Source organism: Carcharhinus amblyrhynchos, chromosome 16 (assembly GCF_965287045.1).
Source record: "Carcharhinus amblyrhynchos chromosome 16, sCarAmb.v2.hapA, whole genome shotgun sequence".
Lineage (NCBI taxonomy): Eukaryota > Metazoa > Chordata > Chondrichthyes > Carcharhiniformes > Carcharhinidae > Carcharhinus > Carcharhinus amblyrhynchos.
In genome coordinates, this window is record NC_137339.1 from 24,525 (window position 1) to 46,872 (window position 22,348).

Consider the following 22,348-nt stretch of genomic DNA (forward strand, 5'->3'; position numbering starts at 1 on the left):
CCTTTAAATATTTGTGAGGAATATTTGTTTTGGGAATGGAAAGGATTCTCGCTTTAAAATATTCATTCAAACACATTGGAATCCTGCTTCAGAGAATGGATGATCAATTGTAGTTGTTTCCTTCCTCCTTTTGTCATGTAATATTTTCTAATGTGGGTTAAAGTCCAGATTGCCACTGTAACCATGGCTTTAATGTCATTTCAGGTCCAGTGGTCCAGCTGCAATATTTTTTCTACTCAGGATCACGCAGCTGCAGCGATTGCCAAATCTGGAGTCCCTGGTCAGTATGAGACGTTCGTGCATCCAAGCCTATACACAAACTTTCAAATATAACACTGTTGGAGAATGTAAGACACTGTTGTCACTAGGACTTAACTAGTGTCATCCTTGCTTTAAACTTGAAAAATTATCCAGCATGCTCGAACTCTTTGCCTTTTACCTTGGCCCTAATGAAAGAAGCAGTCCGGATAATGCTGACCAAGTTAACTAAAGTTTTTTAAGGATGAAGAAACAAGTTTCAGTTGGATTGCTTGAAGGTTACATGGTAACTAGAAATGAGTTTAAAAAGGGACTTAGGAGAGCCAGGAGGGTGCATGAGAAGTCTTTGGCGGGTCAGACTTTTCACTCTTGTGTGAGAAATAAAAGAATGGCCAAGGTGAGGTTCAGATCAGTCAAGGATAGTAGTGGGAACTTGTGCATGGAATCAAAAGAGGTAGGAGAGGCATTGAATGAATACTTTTCTTCAGTGTTCCCTATGGAGAGGGAGCTGGGGCATCTCGCTTTAGAGCAGAGGAGGATGAGAGGCGACTTAATAGAGGTTTATAAGATGAGGGGGATAGATAGAGTGGATGTGCAGAGACTATTTGCTCGGGTGGATGTAGCTGTTACTAGGGGGTATAACTTTAAGGTTCATGGTGGGAGATATAGGAGGGATGTCTGAGGTAGATTCTTCACTGGATGGGGTGTGGAATGCACTGCCTGCTGTGATAGTGGAGTCGGACACTTCGGGAAATTTCAAGTGGTTATTGGATAGGCACATGGAGCACACCAGAATGATAGGGAGTGGGATAGATTGATGTTGGGTTCGGACATAGTTCAGCACAACATTGGGGGCCGAAGAGCCTGTACTGTTCTACGTTCTAAATTCATTAGTGTTTAGCACATGTAGCCACAATCGGAGTGGAAACACAGAAGGAGACCGTTCAGTGACCCTCACTGCCCTCAGGCAACTAGGGATGGGCAGTAAATGCTGGCCAGCCAGTGATGCCCACGAATGAATGAAAAAAAGCTTAAGCTTTGTGTGTATCCATGTGGCTGGTAGACTGATACATTGCTCAGAACCTGAGTGCAGTGCAAAAGTACATGTGACACCCTGATTACATTCTCATAACGATCCGTTCTCTATTTTTATGAATTATATAAGAACACAACATCCCTTTTCAAACAAATGTTCTATCAATCTCTCCAGTCATTAATGTTTTTTACATTTAAGGAAACTTGAGGCAATTAGTAATTTATTTTAATCCGCATCTTGAGAGTCTAATAACTTTTCTAAGAATATTTATGGTACAGCTTGGGTGGTTGGATCTTGTAGATTTTGGTGTTAGACTCCTACGAAGAGTTGGCATATTGCATCTGGTGATGTAGGAGTTAATATAGAATTAACAGAAATCATAGACTGAATCTTCCTCTGGGATCAAGGTAACTGACCTGCACACTCAACTCATGTGCAATTTCACATACCATTATGTCTTCTCATATCTGTGCTGCATTTGCAATGCAATTTGCCAGCCGTGATGGAGTATGTGGATAGTGGGTGCTGAAGCAGGTAGAAGGCTCACCTTCGTTCTCTAAATCAATATTCTCTGACCCTCATGGATTTCTATACTATCCACTGCCCCCTAAGTTCATTATGCCACCTGTATGCCTCTTGTGTGTCTTCTATAGCTGCACTATGCACAGCCCACAGATTCCATTCAATATCAATAGAAATTGGTTACTTCAATCTGCATGTTAGTGACTTTAATCTGCATATAGATTGGGCAAATCAAGTTAGCAATGATACATAGAGGAAGAATTCCTGGAATGTGAAGTGAGATGGTTTTCTGGCCTAATGTTGAGGAACCAGTTAGGGAACAGGCCATCCTACACTACATTGTGTAAGGAGAAAGGAATAATTGGCAGTCTTGTTGTGAGGCCCTTTGGGCCTTTGAAGAATTTTTCTTCAAGATGGAAAGTGATGTAGTTGATTCTGGGTCTAAGGTCCTGAGATTCCATAAAGGAGGCTACGATGGTATGAACATAGAACATAGAACATTACATAGAACATTACAGCGCGAAACAGGCCCTTCGGCCCACAATGTTGCGCCGACCAGTCTTATTTTTAAAAAAAAACATTGACCCACTAATCTAAACCAATCCCTTTTCGTCCATAAACCTATCCACCAATCTCTTAAACGCCCCCAAACTAGGCGCATTTACAACTGCAGCAGGCAGGGCATTCCAGTCCCTCACCACCCTCTGGGTAAAGAACCTGCCCCTGACATCCGTCCTATAACTACTCCCCCTTAATTTAAAGCCATGCCCCCTCGTGCTAGCTTTCTCCATCCGAGGAAACAGGCTATCACCATCCACCCTATCTAAACCTCTAATCATCTTATATGTTTCTATAAGATCCCCTCTTAGCCGCCTTCTTTCCAGTGAAAACAACCCCAAATCCCTCAGTCTCTCCTCATAGGTGAGTTTGCTATAACAGGTTGGGGAACGTTACTTGAAGGGATGACGGCAGATAGGCAATGGCAAACGTTCAAAGTGCATGAGTGAACCACAAGAAATGTTCATTACTGTCTGCAAAAAAAATTGGAAAGATGGCCAAACCACAGCTTACTAGGAAAATACAAAACAGTACACAGGCTTTTTGGCCCCAAGTCTGTGCTGACATAGATGCCTCTTCAGTCGAATATTTTCTTGCCTCTTCGTGGCCCATATCCCTCTATTCCCTGCTTATTCATATATCTATCTAGATGCCTCTTGAACGTTGTTATAGAATCGGCTTCCACCACCACTCCGGCAGCGCGTTCCAGGCATTCAGCCCCTCTGTCTGAAAAGCCTGGCTCTAACATCTCAAACTTCCCACCTTCACTATCAACCCAAGTCCCAGGTAATTGACCCTTTGGCCCTGGGTAAAAGACTCTGATTATTCACTCAACCAAGTCTGTCATGATCTTGCAAACCTCCATTGGATCCCCCCTCATCTTCTGACACTCCAGTGAAAACAATCCAAGTTTGTTCAGTCTTTCTTCATAGTCCATATCCTCCAACCCAGGCAACATCCAGGTAAATCCCTTCTACACCCTTTCCAATGAATCAACATCCTTCTGGTAATGTGGTGACCAGAATTGTACACAATACTCCAAATGCGGCCTAACCAAACTCTCATACGGTTGTAATATGATTTTCCAATTCCTATGCTCAATGCCCTGACCAATGAGGATGTGGCGATGCCGGTGTTGGACTGGGGTAAACACAGTAAGAAGTCTCAACGCCAGGTTAAAGTCCAACAGGTTTATTTGATAGCAAAAGCCACTAGCTTTCTGGCCTCTGACCCTCTGTCAGGTGAATGGAGAGTTCTGATCACAAATAGGTGTATTTACATCCCCTCTCCACTCCATTCATCTGACAAAGGATCAGAGGCCTGAAAGCTATTGGCTCTTGCTACCAAATAAACCTGTTGGACTTTAACCTGGTGTTATGAGACTACTTACTGTGCTGATCAATGAGGGCCGGCATGCCATATGCCTTCTTGACCATCTTGTCCACCTGAGTTGCTGCCTTCAGGGATCTCTGGATCTGCATGCCTAGATCCCTCTGTATGCTAATATTTCTAAGGCTCTACCATTTACTGTGTATTTTCCTTTTGCAGTAGACCTTCCAAATTGCATCACCTCACATTTGCCCTGGTTAAATTTCATCTGCCATCTTTCGGCCCAGGTCTCCAGCCAATTTATATCCTGCTGTATCCTCTGACAATCCTCCTTGTTATCCACTACTCCCCCAATTTTTGTATCATCTGCAAATTTACAGATTTACAAATCAGGCCACCTACGTTGTCTTTCAAATCAATTCTACGTATTACAAGTAAGAGGCCCCAGCACTGATCCTTGTGGAACACCACTTATCACAGACCTCCAGTTCGAAAAGTACCCTTCACCTGCTACTCTCTGCTTTCTATGCCCAAGCCAGTTTTGCCTTACCAGCTCACCTCGGATCCCATATCACATCCTATATCAGCCTGCCGTGAGGAACCTTATTGAAGGCCTTAAAGTCCATGTATACAACATCTACTGCCCTGCTCTGGTCAATTTTTTTCAGTTCCTCAAAGAACTCAAGTTTGTGAGATGTGACCTCCCCTTCACAAAGCCATGCTGCCTTTTGCTAAAAAGCCTATTCTCTTCCAGATGTGAGTACATCCTGTCCCTAAGAATCTTCTCCAATAATTTCCCCACCAGTGATGTAAGGCTCATAACCCTGTAATTTCCTGGATTGTCTGTTGTGCCCCTCTTAAACAGAGAAACAATGTTAGCTACTGTCCAATCCTTTGGTACGTCACCCGTGACTAAAGAGGATATAAAGATTTTGGCCAAGGCCTCAGCAATTTCATCCCTCTGCCCTCTCAGTATTCTGGGCGACACCCTACCTGTTCTTGAGGACTTATCCACCTTAAGGTTTTTCAAAACCTCCAATGCCTCCTCCCTTTTTATCTCAACATGTCCTAGAATGTTAACGTTTTCCTTTCTGCACTCACGATCTACCATATCCTTCTCCTTTCTGAATATTGATGCAAAGTACTCATTACAGACCTTACCTCGTCTGGCTCCACGCATACATTCCCTCCACTGTCCTTGAGGTAGAGACAGTGATAGTATTAGATATAGTATTGGATTCAAGGAAGAAGTGTCAAATTGGCTGGAAGAAACAGTAGACCTGAGGATTAGGAGCAGTTTTGAATTCAGCAAAGGAATACCAGGTGATTGATTAAGATGAGGAAGATAGAGTACAAGAATAAGCTTGAGGTAAAAGTTTCTCTAGATAGGTGAAGAGGAAGGGAAAGGTGAAGATGAATGTAGGTTCCTTGTAATCAGAAACAGGAAAATGTATAATGGGGAACAAAGAGTTGGCACCATACAGATAACCACTTTTATGATTAAAATGTAGAAGGCACCAAAGGGCAAAAATACACTTGAGGGTGTTTTACAGACCATCAACTATAGTGGTAATTTTGGAAATACCATTAGACAGAAAATCAGGTGCATGTGTTAAAAGAACATTTGTGATTATGAGTGACTTTAATCTGTATATAGATTAGGAAATTCAAATTAGTCACAGTACAATAGGAGGAATTTCTGGAGTGCATGCAGGATGGCTTTCTGGAGCAATACATTGAACCAACAAGGGAACAGGCCATCTTGAACTGGGTGTTGTACAAGAAGCTTGACACCATCCAGAACAATGCAGCCCACTTGACTGGCATCACACCTATGAATATTCAATCCCTCCACCATCGATGCTCAGTACAACGCTGGAACAATTCACCAAAGATCCTTAGACGGCACCTTCCATCCAGAAGAACAAGCGCAGCAAATAAAGGGGAATACCACCACCTGCAAGTTCCCCTCCAAGCCGACTTGGAAATGTATTGTTCTTCGCAGTCGCTGGGTCAAAATCCTGGAATTTCCTGCTTAATGGCATGTGGGTCAACCCATAAAACATTGACTTCAGCGATTCAAGAAGGCAGCTCACTACCACCTTCTCAAGGACAATAAATGCTGGCCAGCCAGCGACATCCATGTCCCACAAATGAAAGGAAGGGATTAGTTGGCAATCTGGTTGAAAAACCCTTGGGGATGAAAGACCATGATATGGTAAAATTCTTTGTCGAGGTGTATAATGATTCTGAGACCAGGGTCTTGAATCTCAATAAAGGTAACTGTGATGGTATGAGGCACGAATTGGCTGCAGTGCAGTGTTCCGGTCATAGCTCGATGTAGAGAAAGGTCAACTTAGTGAGGTTGGTCCATTCAAAAGTCTGATGACAGCAGGGAAACTGTTCTTGAGTCGGTTGGTACATGGCTTCAGACTTCTGTATCTTTTTCCTGATGGAAGAAGGTGGAAGAGAGTATGTCCAGGGTGTTTGGGATCCTTGATTATGCTGGCTATGGTCAGAGCTGGTGGGAAGGTTCGACAGTCAGTGGATGGGAGGCTGGTTTGTGTGATGGACTGGGCTTTGTTCATGTAGTTTCTTGCAGTCTTGGACAGGACAGGAGACATACCAAGCTGTACTACAGCCGGGAAAGATGCTTTCTATAGTACTTCCTGTAAAAGTTGGTGAGAATCACAGCAGACATGACAATTTCCTTAGCCTCTTGTGAAGGTAGAAGCATTGGTGGGCTTTCTTAACTATAGTGTTGGCATGGAGGGACCTGGACAGGTTGATCTGGACATGTAGAAACTTTAAAGTTCTCAGTCATCTCCACACTGTCCCGTTGGATGTAAACGGGCTTGTCCTCCACTATACTTCCTGAAGTCAATGACTGTTTCCTTCATAGAAACAGAACGCCTACAATAAGAAGGAGACCATTCAGCCCATTGAGCCCACACTGACAAGAATCTGTAACCCCTTAAATTTGCCCTGCTAATCCCCTGACACTAGGAGGCAATTTAGCATAGCCAATCCACCTAACCCACACGTTTTTGGGAAAAAACTGGAGAACTGGGAGGAGACCCGTGCATATATGTGTAAACTCCACAGACAGTCACCCAAGGCTGGATTTGAACCTGGGTCCCTGGCACTAAGAGGCAGCAGTGCTAACCACTTTGCCCATGCCATTCCCCCTCATTTTCCTGACGGGCTTTGGCCTTTATTAACTCTGTAGATGGTTTATAATCTGCAGTTTGTTAATTCTGAACTTGTTCCCTTGTTTTACTCCTGATTATCTGATGTTGTCTTTGATCCTAATTCGATCATGTGTTGAGTACAGAGACTTGGGATTCTTTTTCTTTTCCTTTGCCTGTGTCTTTTATAACTTTCCTAGTGGCTCTGTTACCGGTGTACTCCAGTGATGGAAAGGGGCAGACACATTAGTTCTTTGGTCAACACCCTCTCCTTTTTTCCTATTGGGGAGTGCTTCAAGTGTATGTCTTAGAGATTGTACAATACACGTTTCATTGTTTTTTATGTGCAATAATCCTGTTTTTACACAGGAGTACATTCTTTAGTAGTACTTTTGCTTTAGTTACAGCAAAGATGAGTAATGCCACAGCAGGTTGGTGGATGGATGGATCGATGTGGAAGGGTTGATAAGGCCTTGTGTCCTCACTTTAGGTGATAAAAGCCCACCATTAGAACTATTGGTGCATACAAAGCTGAAAATTCTCAGTAAAAACATTATTTAGAGGAGGCAGTAGCATAGTGGTGTTGTCACTGGACTAGTAATGCAGAGACCTGGGGCAAAATCCAGAGATCCAGGTTCAAATCTCACCATGGCAGATAGTGAAATTTGAGTTCAGTAAATCTGGAATTAAAAGTCTAATGATGACAAAGTTGTTGTAGATTAAAAATCCATCTGGTTCGCCTGTGTCCTTTACAGGAGGAAATCTGCAATCCTTATCTGGCCTGACTTACATGTGACTCCAGACCTAAAACAGGGCCAGTCTAACAACCATCAGAGATTAATAAAGGATGTCAAAATGTGTGAAAAATGTAGTGCATGAGAAAATCCTGCGAGGGAAAGGTAAACGAGTAGGATAGCGTCAGAGGTCTACAGCATGGAAACAGGCCCTTTGGCCCACTTCACCATGCTGCCTTTTTTTGAAACCTCTTAGCTAATCCCAATTGCCTGCATTTGGCCCATATCTCTCTATATCCATGTGACTATCTAAATAATTGAACCCGCCTCTACTACCAACTGTGGCAGTTTGTTCCAGGCACCACCCTCTGAAAAAATTGCCCCTCTGAACACTTTTGTATCTCTCCTGTCTCACCTTAAACCTATGCCCTTTAGTTTTAGACTCCCCTACATTTGGGAAAAGTGATTGACTATCTACCTTGTCTATGCCTTTAGTTATTTTATAGATCTCTATACGGTGTATTTAAAAATCTGTACCAAAATGCAATGTTCTGAATAAGGTCAATGATTTGACGCCACAAATAGAGACAGATGAGTATGATTGGATGGGGATTACTGAAACGTGGTAACATAAGGACCAGGACTGGGAGTTGAACGTCCAAGGATACTTAGTATTATGAAAGGATAGACAGGATGGAATTGCTTTACTGGTTAAAGATGAGGTCAAGGTAAAGATTGGCAGGGTGGTTAATAGTGAGGTGGAAGATTTTGGGTCACTGGTCAGATGAGCAGATCAGTGGAAGGTGGAATTTAACCTGAAAAAGTATGAAGTGATGCACTTTGGAAGGACTAACAGATGGAGCTGAAGTCTGCAAATTCAGCTCTTTGACCCTGCTCTACCATTCAATCTGATCATGGCTGATCATTTTTCTGGTCTCAAGTCCATCTCCCCACCTGTTCCCCATATCCCTTTATCCTTTTGTATTAGAAATATATCTATCTCCCCCTTGAAACCACAACGATTCAGATTGCACTGTGCTATGAGAGGCAGCGAGTTCCACAAATTCACCACCCTCCGCAAGAAGTAGTTCCTTCTTACCTCAGTTTTAAATCTACCACCTCTCAATCTATACTTGTTCTAGATTGCCCCATAAGAGGAAACATTTGGTCCACATTTACTTTATCAATTCCTTTTAAAATTTTATATATCTCGATTAGTTTCCTTCTCGGACTGTGGGAGGAAATCGGAGCACCCAGGCGTAAACCACGCAGACGCAGAATGTGCAAACTCAGACAGTGACCCAAGTCTGGAATTGAACCCGGGTCCCTGGCACTGAGGCAGCAGTGCTAACTACTGTGCCACTGGCTTGGGTATTCCCAATTCCTTCCACAGTCCAAAAATGCATGGGTGAGGTTGATTGGCTATGACGAATTGTGCTTAGCATCGGGGGGATTAGCAGCATGAGTACGTGGAGTTGCAGGGCTAGGGTCTGGGTAGGACTTAATCTGTGCAGGCTCGATGGGCCAAATGACCACCTGTACTGAAGGGATTTGATGTTTAATCTCTCGTCGAGATTTGGGTGAAAGCCAACCCTTTCATCCCTGGGATCAATCTGGTGAACTTCTTCTGAACTGCCTCAAATGCCACCACATGCCTTCTCAAATGAGACCAAAACTGGGCACAGTAATCCAAATGTGGTCTCATCAACACAATTGCAACAACACTTCTCGATTTTTATACTCCAGTCCTTTTGCAACGAATGCCAATATCCCATTTGCCTTTTTTCATTGCATGCTACACCTGCAGACTGACTTTCTGTGATTCATGAACATGGACACCCAGATCACTCTGCCTGGATGCATTTTGAATCTCTGCCCAACAGCACAAGCAAACCCACCTGTAAGGGTATTGATTCCATTCTGGTTCACATACAGTCCCGCTTATACACGTCCCACCTTCCCCACAAACAGTTTCAGTGATCTAGGAACCTAAAATGCTCCTGCACCAACTCTGGAGTCACACATTCATCTGCACTATTTCCCCTATTTCTATACTGACTAGCATTTGGCACTGGGAGTAATCCAGAGATTACAACTTCTGAGATTCTGCTTTTTAAGCTGTCTAGCTCCTTGAATTTTTGATGCCAGACCTCATTCTTCATTTTGCTCATATCATTGGTACCAACATGTTCTACAACACCTGATTTATCACCCTCCCTCTTGAGAATACCTGTAGCCCAGGAAGGCTACAGGTCACGTCTACAGCTGCCTGTTCCCTTAACTAATGAATCCCCCATCACTATCAGACATCCTTCTTCCCCTCCTGTACAGTTAGGCTACTTGTGTTGCCAGAAGATTGTCTCTGACTTTACTCTGAGGAATCACCCCTCTAAACATGTTACCCACGTGTCAGCCTCACAGATATGCTGCCGTTCCAACTCCTTATTTTCAAATGTTTCCTGATCTTTTCCCTTGTTAACATTTTGTAATCTCTGACCCAGACTTTCAATATCTGCAAACGTCTAATTCTGGCCTCTTGAGCATCATCTGACTTGAATTGCTCCGTGGATGTGCTTGTGCCTTCAGCTGCCCAGGTCCATGTCCCAAGATCTGGAATTTACTTCATGCCCCTCTGCTCTCTCTCACTTTCCTCATTTAAGATGCTACTTAAAACCCATCTCTCTGTTCAATATCATCTTGTTTGGGCTTAGTGATCACATATAGAATCCCTGCATTGTAGAAGGAGATCATTCGGCCCATCGACTCTGCACCAACCACAATCCCAACCAGGCCCTATTCTCATAAACCCACATATTTATGCTGCTAATCTCTCTGACACAATTAAGCATGGCCAATCAACCTAACCTGCACATCTTTGGACTGTGGGAGGGAACCCACACAGGCACAAGGAGGATGTGCAAATTCTGCACAGACAGTGATCCAAGACTAGAATTGAACCCAAGTCCCTGGAGCTGTGGCAACAATGCTAACTACTGAGCCTCCGTGCTGCCCTCAGTTTGCTTTATTCCTGTGAAGCATCTTGGGGCACTTTATTATGCTAAAGGTACTATATTTAAGCAAGTTATTGTTGATGAGTAGATTTGTTCTTTGACTCTCCCATTGCTTTGCTTTGTTAGTTTGGATTTATTTCCTTTTTACCAGTAGGGATGCTGTTTTACTTATGTTGACAAATTTAAACTTCTGCACTCATCAATACAGTTTAGCCTTTTTAGATCATTGTGTTCCAGTTCCATGTTTTGCAATTGATATTTCATTTAATTTCCTGAAGTTATTGTGATGGTAGAACTCCATGTTGTCAGTATTAGGTTGAACTGCCAGTAATAAGCACCTCTGCTGATGGATATCACCTGTTTGCTTTGCTTGATAAATCTGACTGGATTTTAAGATGACTGATTTCACTCCCGCGTTGTACTACATCTGTTGATCACAGCTGCTGTGTGTACAATGGCGATTGCACACACAGCAGCTGTGTGGAACAGATGAGGGGGAAAGTAATGGTAGAAACTTAGAAAATAGCTATGAGGTCATTCAGCCCCTCGAGCCTGCACCACCACTCAATGTGATCATGGCTGATCATGCAATTTCAGTATTCCACTCCTGCTTTCTCTCCATACCCCTTGATCCCTTTAGCCACATCCAGCTCCCTCTTGAACATACCTAACAAACTGGCCCCAATAGCTTTCTGTGGTAGAGAATTCCAAGGTTTATAACTGAGTGAAGAAGTTCTTCCTCAACTCAGTCCTGAATGGCTTACTCCTCCTTCTTAGAGTGTGACCTGAGTTCTGGACTTCTCCAACATTGGGAAATTTTTCCTGCTTCTAGCCTGTCCAGTCCCATCACAATTTTATATGTTTCTGAGATCCCCCTCATTCTTCTAAATTCCAGTGAGTACATATCCAGTTGATCCAGCCTCTCATATGTCAGTCCTGCCAGTCCAGGAATCAGTCTGGTGAATCTTTACTGGACTCCCTCAAAAGCAAGAATGCCCTTCCTCAGACTAGGAGACCAAAACTGCACACAACACTCAAGATGTGGCCTCACCAAGGACCTGGTATAACTGCAGCAAAACATCTTTACTCACCTTGTTATTAAGGTCAGCATGCCATTAGCTTTTGTCACCACCTGCTGTATTCACATGCCAACCTTCAGCGATTCTCCCACCATGACACCCAGCTCACATTGCACTTCCCCATTTCCTAAACTGCCACCATTCAGATAATCGTTTTTCCTCTTTTTCTTCCTGTTTTTGATGAGTGTGCATTGATCGGTGCTGTTTGTGGTTACTGATTCATTTAAGATTGTGTTTTATTTGCAGTGTATGCTTGGAAGGGGGAGACGGATGAAGAATACATCTGGTGTATTGAGCAGACACTGTACTTCCAGGATGGCAAGCCCCTCAACATGATTTTGGATGATGGTGGAGACCTTACAAACCTGGTTCACAATAAGCATCCTAAGCTCTTGCAAGGTGACTTTCTTCTTCCGTTGTTCTGAAGATCTCATCTTTGGGTGATGCTTACGGTGGTGCATTTTCTGTAACTTTTGGCGTCCATTTGCTGTTGGCCTTTGCAGGTAATGAAAGATGTGTTAATTGACATGCCTTCAAGTTGGAGGCTTGAGACTGGACAGTCTCCCAACATTGGAAAATTCTGAAGTCAGTTGAGTTGACTTTAGACAGTTTTGCACATTTAATTCTTGTACAGACACATTCCAGTTTCACTGTAGTCTCCAAAATAATCAGTGCAATGTACCCAGTTTGGGAAGAGAAGCTGTTTCCTTATTTAGTGAAATGGAAGTCCTTCCACTGAAGAAATGAGTATGGTACAGAAACAGTTCATTAATACTGTCCACTTTGGAACAAGAATTCTACCTGTGACCCTGGACAATAGTGAGTACGGTTGTAATGCGTTCTTTGCAGAATAACATGTACTATCCAAGTAGGGAACAGGATCCTGATAATGTCAAAATCAACAAAAGTTCTAACTGCGCTGGGCAGTGTCATTTGATTCTCAGTTGCTGTCTGTACGAGTCCCAGTGAAAGGCGTGAAATAATGAAAGCTTAATTCCTTAAATCCTACACTCAGCTGAGGTGAGCGCAGTGCTCACAGCACTACGGACCCAGGTTCAATTCTGGCCTTGGCTGACACCGTGTGAAACATAGAACACTACAGCACAAACAGGCCCTTTGGCCCACAAGTTGCATCGATCATATCCATACCTACCTGGCCTATCTATAACTCTCAATCCCATGTACTCATCCAGAAGTCCCTTAAAAGACCCCAGCGAGTTTGCCTCCACCACCACCGACAGCAGCTGATTCCACTCACTCACCACCTCTGAGTGAAAAACTTACCCCTGACATCTCCTCTGTACCTACTCCCCAGCAGCTTAAACCTGTATTTTTGGAGTTTGCACATTCTCCCGTGTCTGCGTGGGTTTCCTCCGGGTGCTTTGGCTTCCATCCACAGTTCATAAGAACATAAGAAATAGGAGCAGGAGTAGGCCATCTAGCCCTTCGAGACTGCCCCGCCATTCAGTAAAATCATGGCTGATCTGACGTAGCTCAGTTCCACTTTCCTGCCTTCTCCCCATTACCCTTAATCCCCTTGCCTATCAAAAGCCTATCTACCCACGTCTTAAATATATTTAGCGAGGCAGCCTCCACCACTTCAACGGGCAGAGAATTTGAGATTCACCACCCTTTGAGTGAAGACGTTCCTCCTCAACTCCGTTCTAAACCGCCCCCCCCATCTTGAGGCTGTGCCCTCTAGTCCTGCTGTCCTTTCTGAGCGGGAAGAGCCTCTCCACCTCTTATCCTATCCATCCCATTCACCATCTTGTACGTCTCGATGAGATCTCCCCTCATTCTTCTAAACTCTAACGAGTACAAGCCTAGTTTATTCAGCCTCTCCTCATAGCTCAACCCCCTCAACTCCGGTATCAGCCTAGTGAACCTCCTCTGCACTCCCTCCAAGGTCAAAATATCCTTGCGTAAGTGCGGTGACCAAAACTGCACACAGTACTCCAGCTGCGGCCTCACCAGTGCCCTGTACAGTTGCAGCAAGACCTCCCTACTTTTATATTCAATCCCCCTCGCTATGAAGGCCAGCATCCCATTCACCTTCCTGACCATCTGCTGCACCTGCAGGCTGGGTTTTTGCAACTCATGCACAAGGACCCCGAGGTCCCTCTGCACCATCGCATGCTGCAGTTTTTCGCCATGTACATAGTAGTCCTTCCTACCAAAGTGGACAACTTCACACTTGCCAACATTAAATTCCATTTGTCAGTTCCTGGCCCATTCGCCCAGCCTATCTAGATCCTTCTGCAGACTTTCCACACCCTCCGCACAATTTGCCGTTCCACCAATCTTGGCGTCATCAGCAAATTTCGACACCATACACTCGGTTCCCTCCTCCAGATCATCTATATAAATGGTAAATAGCTGAGGCCCCAGCACCGACCCCTGGGGCACTCCACTAGTCACCAACCGCCAATCCGAATAGCACCCATTGATCCCCACTCTCTGCCTCCTATTTGACAGCCAATCCCCTATCCACGCTAACACCCTATCCCCAACTCCATGCCTCCTAACCTTCTGTAACAACCTCTTGTGCGGCACCTTATCAAACGCCTTCTGAAAATCAAGAAACACCACATCCACCGGTTCTCCTCTATCCACCGCACTAGACACATCCTCATAGAATTCCAATAAATGTGTAGGTTAGGTGGATTAGCCATGATAAACGTGAGGGTTCATGAAAATAGGATGAAGTAGTGGGCCTTGGTAAGTTGCTCTTTGAGAGTCAGTACAGACTTGATGGCCTGAATGGCCTCCTTCTGCACTTAGGGATTGTATGACTCTATCTTGTTCCAGAGCAGGGTTTTTGCCTACTTGCTTTACCTACAGTGTCTCTTCATAGGATGTTTAAGTGTTGCAGACAGTGATTTGGCCCATCTGTGTTGGCTCTAAAGGAGCAATTCACCTAGTGACACCTTCCTGAGTTTACCCCAAAGTCCATTTAAGATAATAATCCAATTTCTTTTTGAATGCTTTAAGTGAACCTGCCTCCATGACACACTCTTGCACTGCATTCCAGAGCCTATCCAAGTATTGTGTGGAAAAAAAATTCTCCATGTCAGCATTGTGATGTTTGCCAATTGTCTTAAATCTGTACCTTCTAGTTCTCTATCCCAGTGAGAACATTTTCTCCCTCCTGCTCTGACTGGATCACTCAGTAAAAAGTCTGACAACACTTTTTAGTGTGTTTACGCCAGTCCAACGCCGGCATACCCACATCATGGATCACTCAGAATCATAGAACATTACAGCACAGGACTTATCTGACTTATTGTTTATTTGGCCATGACATGTTGAAGTGCTTGCTGATTTTGCAGATATCAAAGGAATTTCTGAAGAGACTACAACTGGAGTCCACAATCTCTATAAGATGCACAAGAACAAAGAACTTAAAGTTCCTGCCTTTAATGTGAATGACTCTGTCACTAAGGTAATCTGCCCTAATGAGATTTCCAATGTATTAACTAACTCTGCATTTTTAGAGGGAGCTTATGTAATGGCAAAGTCTTGAACTAATAATCCAGACTAGAATTCAAATCCCACCATGGCAGCTGATGAACTATAGATTCAAGCAATGAATAAACCTGAAGTTGAAAGATGGTCTTGGTGATGGTGACCACCTTACTCCAGAATGTGATCGACTCTGAACTACCATCTGAAACCGCAGACTGTTCCGTTCGGGAGCAATAGAGATGGACAACAAATGCAGGCCTTGCCAGTGACACCCAATGAAATAATTCAAAATTTAAAAAATTGAATCCCCCTATAGCCTTTGAGACTCTAAGGAATAAAACTATAGCTTGTACAATATCTCCACATAACTGAACCCCTGAAATATAAGTATCACTGTCGGGAATCTGTTGCATTCTTTCCACCTCATTCCATTCACTAACCAGGTCGATAATACACCTTCAAGTTAAAGCATGGAATGGCAGCTCAGTCAAGTGGAATGTGTGTCCTGTAATGTGGACAAGATCATGGAAAGTACTGGTGCCCTAGACACCATATGTGCAGAATTGCTGTCAGCTGCAGAAGCTTGAGCTCTGGGTTTCAAAGCTCAAGCAGTGGCTAGAATCACAAGGCTGAGACCTGTTGTCCCAGTTTTTATCCATCTCAATACACTGCCCATAATTTCATGAGCTTTGATTTTAAGCATTAATCTCTTACGTAGGACTTTGTCAAAGCCTTTTGAAAATTCAAATAGATCACATGGACTAACTGCCCCTCATAGTTACAACCTCAAAGAATTCCAATAGCCTTGTCAAGCATGATTTCCTTTTCGTAAATCCATGTGACTCTGTCTGATCCAGCCACTGTTTTCCAAGTGCTCTGCATTAAGATCTTTGATATTGGACTCTAGAACTTTCCTTACTACTGACATTACGCTGACTGTTCTGGGATTACATTAGCTACCCTCCAATCCTCAGGAACTGTTCCAGACCCTTTAGAATCCTGGAAGATGACCACCAAAGCATTCACTATTTCTAGAACCGTTTCCTTAACTAATGTGGGATGTAGATTATCAGGCCCTGGGGAATTACCAGCCTTCAATCCCGTCAATTTACTCACACCATTTCTCTATTAATGCTGATTTGCTTCAGCTCCTCACTCTCACTAAACCCTGTGTTCACCAACAATTCTGGTATGTTAGTTGTGTCCTCCTTTCTGAAGACAGAACCAAAGTATGCATTTAGTTTGGTCAGCTATTTCTTTGTTCGCCATTATAAATTCCTGTTTGATTGTAAAGGGTCTACATTTGTCTTGAATCTTTTTCTTATCACACATCTATAGAAACTTTTGCAGTCAGTTTTTATGTTCCCCACAAGCTTCCTCTCACACTCTATTTTCCCCTTTTTAAAGTTTAATGTATTAAAGCTTTTTAAAGTTTGTTTATTAATATCACAAGTGAACTTGCGTTAACACTGCAATGAAGTTACTGTGAAAATCCCCTAGTTGACACACTCCAGCACCTGTTCAGGTATACTGAGAGAGAATTTAGCATTATTAACTAGACTGTTAAACATATAAAGAAAAGGAGAGCCTTACCAATTCAATTCTCACCGAGCTTCACTACACTCACTCTGGCAGTCCCTCAGTCAGGATGTGCTCTCTCCCACTGCTCATGTGCAAAGCTTGTTGATTATCATGTTACAAAGGGAACAACCTTGCCTATCTGACATTTCCACGTGGTATTTGTGGCAACTCTTATAAATTTTCTCTGCAGCCTCTCAATGCAATTGCACCTTTTAATACATATTTTCACTGAGTTAAATTGGGATTATCTCAGCTAATCGGGAATTCTAACATTAGACTCTTTGAAAAAAAATTAGAGCCTGACCTGGCGGGACTGAAAGTAGGAAATGCAAAGAACAAAATAAAATTGGAACTTTCTCTGGAATTGACAATTGAATTTTTTATGCTAATTTTAAATGTGAAATGGATTGTTACACAAAGGTATTGGGGATTTGGGGCAAAGGCAAATATATTGAGTTAGATCACAGATATCCAAGATCTATTTGAATGATGGAAGAGGAATTTAATCGTTGACTATATCTGAGACTGAAATAGACAGGTTTTTAATCTCAACTCCGGATGGAGATGGTTGAGGCAGACATGTTAGCGATACTTAAGACTTATATGGATAGACATATGAGCAGTTGAGGAATAGAGGGATACAGGTGGTTGGTCTAGGTAGGACAATGTGGTCGGCGCAGGCTTGGTGGGCTGAAGGGGCTGTTCCTGTGTTTTTGTGCTTTGATCATACAGAATAGTGGAGCAGGCTCAACGGATTTTGTGGTCCATTTATTTCTCATGTTCTGTATTATGTGGAATTTTACAGAGGCCCTCAGCCATAAGTCCCTGAATTAATGTTTACTACTCTAGTGAAGAGTTGTTGACTCAGAACCAGGGTGTGAAGGTTGGCTGAAGGGGGTGGTGGTGATGCGCAAGGAAGTTGTTTGTTTAGTTTCTCATTTTCATTTCAATCTTTCCTCCAGAGCAAGTTTGACAATCTGTATGGATGCCGAGAATCACTCATTGATGGTATCAAGCGTGCCACAGATGTTATGATAGCTGGAAAAGTGGCAGTGGTGGCAGGATATGGTGATGTGGGCAAGGGATGTGCACAGGCTCTTCACGGCTTTGGAGCCAGAGTTATAATAACTGAAATCGACCCCATCAATGCTCTCCAGGCTGCTATGGAAGGTAAGGATGAAAGATGCTGTTGTCTACTGAACTGTGAAGACTAAACATGAGAAATATTGTTTTCTGTCTACTCAATTTCTTGGAACTGAGTAGTAGTGTGTTTGCATGTAATGTATTTATCTCGATAAGAAATGTCACTAGATGTAGACAAAAGTCGTAGGTAGAAGGAGGATTGGAATGAGGCACTCAGAGTGTTAAAATGGGTGGCACGGGCTTGTAGGGCCAAAGGGTCTGTTTCCTGTGCTGTTTTGTTCTTTGTTCTAGTACAGAATGATGCTGGAGTTGGCTTTTATTCTAACATATCATCCCTCCTCACAGTTGTGATTTCGTCTTTAACCAATGTTGTGATGCCCTCCCCTTTTATATCCTGGTCAGCGTTGAGGGCACCAGACAGGCCATTTTAAACCCAGATCCTGTTGCCATGGGGGTGGAACAGGCAGTGGCTGAGGATGTACTTGAACAAGAAGTATATGTAGAACATTACAGCGCAGAACAGGCCCTTCGGCCCACGATGTTGCGCCGATCAGTTTTTTAAAAAAAAACACTGACCCACTAATCTAAACCAATCCCTTTTCGTCCATAAACCTATCCCAAACTAGGCGCATTTACAACCGCAGCAGGCAGGGCATTCCAATCCCTCACCACCCTCTGAAGAGAGATTGAATAGACTGGACCTGTACTCGTTGGAGTTTAGAAGGCTGAGGGGGATCTTATAGAGACATATAAGGTAGTGATGGGGCTAGATAGGTTAGAGATAGAGAGATCCTTCCTGCTTAGAAAGGATAGCAGAACTAGAGGGCACAGCCTCAAAATAAGGCGGGGGGGGGGCAGTTTAGGTCGGAGTTGAGGAGGAACTTCTTCACTCAAAGGGTGGTGAATCTCTGGAATTCTCTGCCCACTGAAGTGGTGCAGGCTACCTCATCGAATATATTTAACTCAGGGGCAGATAGGTTTCTGATCGACAAGGGAATTAAGGGTTATGGGGAGAAAGCGGGAAAGTGGAACTGATCCACTTCAGATCAGCCGTGATCTTATTGAATGACGGGGCAGGGTCGAAGGGCTAGATGGCCTACTCCTGCTCCTATTTCTTATGTTCTTAAATGCATTATGTATGTCTCTCTCTTTCTGTGCTCCTCTGTCTGTCTGTCTCTCTTTCTCTATGCTTCTCTCTGTCTCCTTCTGTCTCTCTGCCTCCCTCTTTCTACCCTCTTCCTCTGCCTCAGCTGTGAGGCTGACTCAAGCAAGACAACGCCTGAAGAGGAACCCCGACCAGTGATACCTTGTTACTGTCAACTTAAATGGAAGTCCCCCATAGTCTGGGATATTGATGTTGATGTTTTCAGATACTAGGGAACCTAAAGGCAGAAGGATGTTGCAGCGAACCTCTGAGACTAAGTGACTTTCTCATTTGAGGATTTGGCAAATCATGGAGACTACATGACTCCCTGTGCAGTCAAATGGCAGTGCATATGGATGGCTTTAAAGCAGATTGTAGGAGCTGTTTCTTGTAAATAGTAAATAAATAGTTGTTGCATTTATCCATTGGTGGTTGCCTGGAGTTTTGTTACTACACCCAGCAACACATCTCAATCGCAGAGTCAGATGATGCCTTTCTGACTCCAGTTTAATGAGGTTCCTCACTTTCTCACATGCTGCAGATAGTCCTGAAAGATACTGAAAGAGTCAAATGTTGCTAATTCCAGGCAAAGTTTCGGCAAATTATGATCAGGAGTGGGATATCCTGGCCTCCCCATTGTCCTGTACAACTGTGGAAAAACATCCCAATTTTCTAAATTCCATTCCTCATGCAATAAACGGCAACATTCCATTTTCCTTTGTAATCTCTTGCTGTACCTGCATCGTAACTTTTTGTGATTCATGTATCTTGACACCCAGATCCCCTGTACCTCAGAATTTTGTAATTTTCTCCATTTGAGTAGTACACTGCATTTCAGTCCTTCCTGTCAAAGTGGACATGTTCATATTTTCCCATATTGTACTCCATATACCAATTTTTTGCCAAATTTCAAAACACCACAAACATTTTACATATTAGCTGCAAAGACTTTCCTTTTTGAACTGGAGTTGAATCCAGAGGATTTCTCTCTCTCGCTTCTCCCCCTCCCTCTGCCACAACATCCACACTAATTTAAATGATGGGCTTGAGCATTTAATTGAATGGCAGTAATCAAGATCTGGGTTAGATCAGTTAAACTTTGCTACCTTAAAGCTGTTTCTTTGTCTCATTCATTCTGTGTATCCAGCTTGATTTATTTTTTAGGTTATGAGGTCACAACCATGGATGAGGCATGTAAAGAGGGAAATATCTTTGTGACAACAACTGGCTGCAAAGATATCGTTCTGGGAAGGTAAGAAATGACTGGTGCTGTAGTCTGATTTTTATCAGTTTAGTGTTGGTTTTTACCCGAGTTACTCTTTGGATGGAAAGTAACTGTTCAACCTGTCATAACTGTGGCTCGATATCCACTTGAATCAAGATGCTAGCCAACTGCCTGGGGAAGATTCCAATGGAACCTGAGTTCAACTTTTTCAGGCAGTATGTTCCAAAACATCATAACCCACTCCCCAGGACAAGTTTCTCCTCACTTACTCTCTAATTTTTGCAGTTATTTAAAATCAGTTGATAATTTGCTTTTTCAAAATCCCTCCTAATTTTGGATACTTTTACTGGATAGTCCCTGAACCTTTGTTTTTTCAGATAACTCCAGGCTTCCCTGGTTTTAACATACCATCCTTGATATCATCCTTGTAAACCTTGGAACTCTCCAGGGCCTTGACATCTTTCCTAAAATGTTGTCCCCAGAATTGTCCATAATAGTCTGGCTGAGGTCTAGTTAAAGGTATTTGGAAATTTATTATGCCCTTTAGTTTGGAATAGAACCCATCTTTACAAAGCTAAGTATCCCATACATTTTCTTAAACTTCATATCAGCTTTATCTGTCCCCATAGACTCAGGTTTTCAGCATGGAAACCAACTTGTCCATGCCGCCCTTTTTTAAAACCCCTTAGCTAATCCCAGTTGCCTGCATTTGACTCATATCCATCAATACCCATCGTACCCATGTAACTATCTAAATGCTTTTTAAAAGACAACATTGTACCCACCTCTATTACTACCTCTGGCAGCTTGTTCCAGACGCTCACCACCCTCTGGAAAAAATTGCCCCTCTGGACACTTCTGTGTCTCTCACCTTAAACCTGTGCCCTCTAGTTTTAGACACCCCTGCCTTTGGGAAAAGATATTGACTATCTAATTGATCTGTGCTCCTCATTATTTTATAGACGTCTATAAGATCACCCATCAGCCTCCAATGGTCCAGAAAAAAGGTCCCAGTCTATCCAGCCCTTCTTATAACTCAATCCGTCGAGTCCCAGTAGCATCTTAATAAATCTTTTCTGCACTCTTTTTAGTTTAATAATATAATTTTTATAATAGGGTGACCAGAATTGCACACAGTACTCCAAGTGCAGCCTTACCAATGTCTCGTACAACTTCAACACATTCCAACTCCTGTATTCAATTGTTCTGACCAATGAAACCAAGCGTGCCGAATGCCTGTTTCAGTACTGTCTACCTGTGACTCCACTTTCAAGGAGCTATGAATATGTATCCCTAGATTTTTGTTCTGTAACTCTCCCCAACACCCTACCATTAACTGAGTAAGTCCTACCCTGGTTCAGTCTACCAAAATGCATCACCTCGCATTTGTCTAAATTAAACTCCATCAGCCATTCGTCAGCCCACTGGCCCAATTGATCAAGATTCTGCTGCAGTTGGAGGCAACTTTCTTCACTGTCCACTATACCACCAATCTTGGTGTCATCTGCAAACTTACTAACCATGCCTCCTATATTCTCATCCAAATCATTAATATACATGACAAATAACAATGGACCCAGCACTGATCCCTGAGGCACACCGCTGGTCACAGGCCTCCAGTTTGAAAAACAACTCTCTACTACCACTTGAAAGATTTCTGAATATATAGCCCTACTCTCTCTGCTCATGCACACATGCTCACCCCACCCCAGAGAGGTTGTGGTTGTTGGGAATCTCATGCCGGAATCTGTGTTGATGAAAGGTGGAGGGAAGCAGGAGAGTTGGGTGGGTGAAGATGATCAGTAGGAACCCTTTCTAATGTGTGATCGAAGAAGAAATGTTGCTTTTTCTAGCTCATATCACAATTTTATTACCCTTGATTGCTGCTGATTCCTGGGCCTGGTTCCCCAACTGTTTCCCACAATAGGGCTGGCTGCAGAAACAGATCTTCCAGTATATGTTGGCCCCTTTGTAGATAAATAATGAATAGTTGCATCAGGTAGAGACAAGGATCACCTCATTCTTGTCCTGAACCAATGTTGTAAATGCACACATTCTAGCTGCAATTTTGGGGC

At 43.2% G+C, this 22,348-nt stretch overlaps 1 protein-coding gene across 1 annotated transcript in view; it reads left to right on the forward strand.

The window, feature by feature from the left end:
* The window catches only part of ahcy (adenosylhomocysteinase), a 44,293-nt gene that overhangs the window by 11,585 nt on the left and 10,360 nt on the right, over positions 1–22,348 (forward strand). The window contains exons 3-7 of the mRNA XM_080204534.1: positions 205–280; positions 11,962–12,114; positions 15,045–15,157; positions 17,724–17,931; positions 20,213–20,300. Of these exons, the coding sequence (XP_080060660.1) occupies positions 205–280; positions 11,962–12,114; positions 15,045–15,157; positions 17,724–17,931; positions 20,213–20,300 (638 nt within the window). The remainder of the gene's footprint in view (positions 1–204; positions 281–11,961; positions 12,115–15,044; positions 15,158–17,723; positions 17,932–20,212; positions 20,301–22,348) is intronic.